Raw genomic sequence first — 3,547 nt, forward strand, 5'->3', positions numbered from 1 at the left:
CAAGGTTGGGGGGAAGCAGAGGATGACTGGAAAAGGTGACAAGGACAGAGGGCTTCGCTCCTGGCCCTGCTTCCTGCCTCTTCCATGGCTCATTTCTTCCCAGCTGTGGGAGCAGGAGGCCCGGCCCTGGGGTCCCTGTCACCTCACAGCACTCCGGAGACCTCGGGGTGATGGCCAGCCCAGGGTGGCACGGGCAGGGGCTTTGGGGTGGTGGCAGCCTGGGGTGCCAAGTGCGGGGACACTGGGGTGACAACTGCCCAGGCATGGGATGCCGTGCGCGGGGACAGCGGTGTGGTGACAGCCCGGGGTGCCACGTGCAAGGACCTGGGGGTGGCGAACGTCTGGGTGTGGGTGCCACATGCAGATGATGGCTTCTAGGGATGATGACAGTCCCAGGAACCTGCAGGGACCCTGGGACGGTGACTGCCCCACGACCAGGGTGCCGGGGACCTGGGGGTGGTGGCACCCTGGGGTGCCATGTGCGGGGACCTGGGGGTGGTGGCACCCTGGGGTGTGATGTGTGGGGACCTCGGGGTGACAACCGCCGGGCCATGGGGTGCTGCGTGTGGGGACCCCAGGGTGACACCCGCCGGGACAGGGGGTGCCACGGGGCCCCCCAGCCCTGCCTGCCGACCCCCAGCACCCCCCGAGCACCCCCGCGGTACCAGCATCTCCCACTCCCCCCTCCCTGCGGCCCGGGACGCTCCCCCCTCACTGCCGCACTGCCCCCCCTCGCCGCCCCCCCGGGGGGAGGCCCCACCTCCCCCCCCCCCCCCGCCCCAATTCCCGGGCGGGACCCCTCAAAACCCACCCGGCGCCGCCGCTCCCCGGATTCCGCCGCCGCTTCCCGGGGCCGGGGCCGAGGATGCTCCGGCTGCCGGCGGCGGCGGGGGGGCGGCGGGAGCGCGGCGGGGGCTGAACCGCGGCGGCAGCGAGCCCCGGCCTGCCCGGGACACTTGGCGGGGAAGAAGAAGAGGAGGAGGAGGAGGGAGGAGGAAGACGAAGAGGCCGCCTTTAGCCTCGGCCCCGCCATGCCGGGCCCCACCGGGGAGCGTGGCCCGGTGGCAGCGGCTCCCCGGGCGCTGTGAGCGGCCCGGGGCCGGCGGAAGGGGGGCCCCGGGCGGAGGTGGGGGGGCTCCGGGCGGAGGGGGGGCCCTGAGCGGTATGGCCAGCCCCGTCCCCCCCGCCGCCGCCGCCGCTTCCACCGGGATTTAACCGGGGCTTGGATGCTTTCACCTCCCGTTTCCACTTCGGGAGGGCATGTGCGCGGGGGAAGCGGGCCGCCCCCAGCGGAGCCCCCCCGCGCCCTGACTCCACGGTGAGGGGCTCCGCCGCCAGCCCCGTCCCGCCGCCGGCCCCGGAGGACGGGGAGCGCCCGCCCGCCCCGGCCCCCCCTGGCCGGTGGGTACCGGGCGGGGGGCGGCGGGTACCGGCAACTTGTGTTTAGCGTCCGGCGGCACCGACCGGGGGGAACCCCACCTCTACCCGACGAGATTTGGGTTTAAACTTTGGGTTTTGGGGAGCCCCGAAGATGCCTTTCCACCCGGTGACGGCGGCGTTGATGTACCGGGGGATCTACACCGTCCCCAACATCCTCGCCGAGCAGCGCCCCGTGGAGATCCCCGAGGATGAGCTGGAGGGTGAGCGGGTTTGGGGGGGCTGCCGGGGCTGGGAATCGGGGGGGGGGCGGAGGGGGGCATCCCATGGGGTTGTGGGGTGAGGAGGTTTGGGGGACTGGGAAGTCCATCCCGTGGGATGCGGCTGTGGCGGAGTCGGGGTGCGCGTTCCCCCGGCGCCGTGGGGAAGCTGAGGGCGAGCGGGATGCGGATGGATGGAGAAGGAGGAGGAGGAGAAGGAGGAGGAGAGGAAGGAAAGCTGAAGGGGGAGGCGTGCGGGGGTCCCGGGCCCCGGTTGTGGCAATATGACACAGCAGGCACCGGCGGTAGTGGCGGGGGGCCGGTTTCCCCCTCCGCGGCGCGGCGGGGTCACCCCCTCCCCGCTGTCATAATATGACAGTGGCTGGTGGCGCGGGGGACCCGAGGGGTGGCTGTCACCCGTGTCACCCCCCGGGTCACGGCAGCTCCACGCAGTCCCGGTGTCACCGGACTCCGGCCGGGAGGAGCGGCCGGCGGGGCTCTGCCCACCCGTGCGATGAGAGGGGCCGAGCTCAGCTCGCTCGCTGCCACCAGAATGGCTTTTTCCACCCCAAAAGTTTGCCGGGGCGGCGGGACGGGCACTGGCGGTCCCCGGCTTTGGGGTATCCCTGGGGAGCCTGGGGCAGAGGGGTGCAGCACCCCCCGCTCCAGACCCGGCAGCGGGGGGAAAACTGAGCCATGGGGGGGTGACCTCACCCACGTCCCCACTCTGCCTGGGGAGAGCACCCTTGGCCCAGCACCAAACCTGGAGCCCCCGGCATCCCCGTGGGGAAACTGAGGCAGGGAGCCACAGGGCTGGGGGTGAGGGGACCCCCAAAATCCATGTGGGAGCCCCGAGCAGGCGCTCCCACCGGCGTGCAAGGGCTGTGTGTGTGTGTGTGTGTGTGCAGCTCTGCAGGCTGTGCGTGTGCGCTGACGTGCCTGTTACAGCTTCACTGCAGGGGCTGTGTGTGTGTGCACAGGCGTGTCACACCCCCTGCACCGCGTGCTGCGGGTGTGCTCCCGCATCTGTGCGCTCACACATCTGTGTGCACACGCACGGCCTCGCTGCAGGGCGGCTCTGTGTGTGTGGCTGTGCCAGTGTCAGTGTGTGCGTGGCCGTGCCAGCCTCTGTGGCTGTGCCAGTGCTTGTGTCACTGCAGCACGTGTGTGCGCCCATGCACCGCCTCGCTGCAGGAGGTGTTTGTGTGCGTGTGTGCACACGCTCGGCGTCCCAGCAGGACGGGTTTGTACGCACAGCCCTGCTGCAGAGGGTGTTTGTGTGCCTGTGCACAAGCCCGGCATCGCTGCAACGTGCTGGGGTGTGCGTGTGTGCGAACACAAGCACAGCATCGCTGCAGCGGGGTTGTGTTTGTGCACGCTCAGGTGCAGCTGTGCACGGTGTTTGTGTGTCTGCGTGCACCAGCGCAGCATCGCCGTGACGTGGCTGTGCGTGTGCATGTGCATGTGTGTGTGTGTGCACAAGTGCAGCACCGCTGCAAGGGCTGTGGGTGTGCAGGCGCAGGGATGTCACTGCAGGGGGGTTGTGTGTGCGTGCACAAGTGCAGCTGTGCCAGGTGTTGGTGTGTGCACTCACGAGTACAGCAGCACTGCATCGTGGCTGTGCGTGTCCATGTGTGTGCACAAGTACAGTGTGTGTGTGTGTGTGCACAAGTACCTCAGTGCAGGGTGTTTGTGCATTTGTGCACATGCACAAGTGCAGCTGTGCAAGGTTCCAGTGTGTGCACACACAGGTACACCATTGCTGTGAGGTGTGGGTGTGTGTCTGTGTGCACACACAGGTACAGCATCGCTGTGAAGTGTCCGTGTGTGGGTGTGTGTGCACACACAGGTACAGCATCACTGTGAAGTGTCCATGTGTGTCGGGGTGTGTGCACACACAGGTACAGCAT

General features: G+C 69.1%; 1 protein-coding gene across 1 annotated transcript in view; it reads left to right on the plus strand.

The window, feature by feature from the left end:
* The first annotated feature begins 911 nt into the window (after positions 1-911).
* CABP7 (calcium binding protein 7) overlaps positions 912-3,547 on the plus strand; it is an 8,566-nt gene continuing 5,930 nt past the window's right edge. The window contains exon 1 of the mRNA XM_042023311.1: positions 912-1,640. Within this exon, the coding sequence (XP_041879245.1) occupies positions 1,532-1,640 (109 nt within the window). The 5' untranslated portion in view covers positions 912-1,531. The remainder of the gene's footprint in view (positions 1,641-3,547) is intronic.

The sequence above is a fragment of the Corvus kubaryi genome, unplaced genomic scaffold (genome assembly GCF_017639235.1).
Source record: "Corvus kubaryi isolate FWS band 111438036 unplaced genomic scaffold, C.kubaryi_AGA036_p1.0 127, whole genome shotgun sequence".
NCBI lineage: Eukaryota > Metazoa > Chordata > Aves > Passeriformes > Corvidae > Corvus > Corvus kubaryi.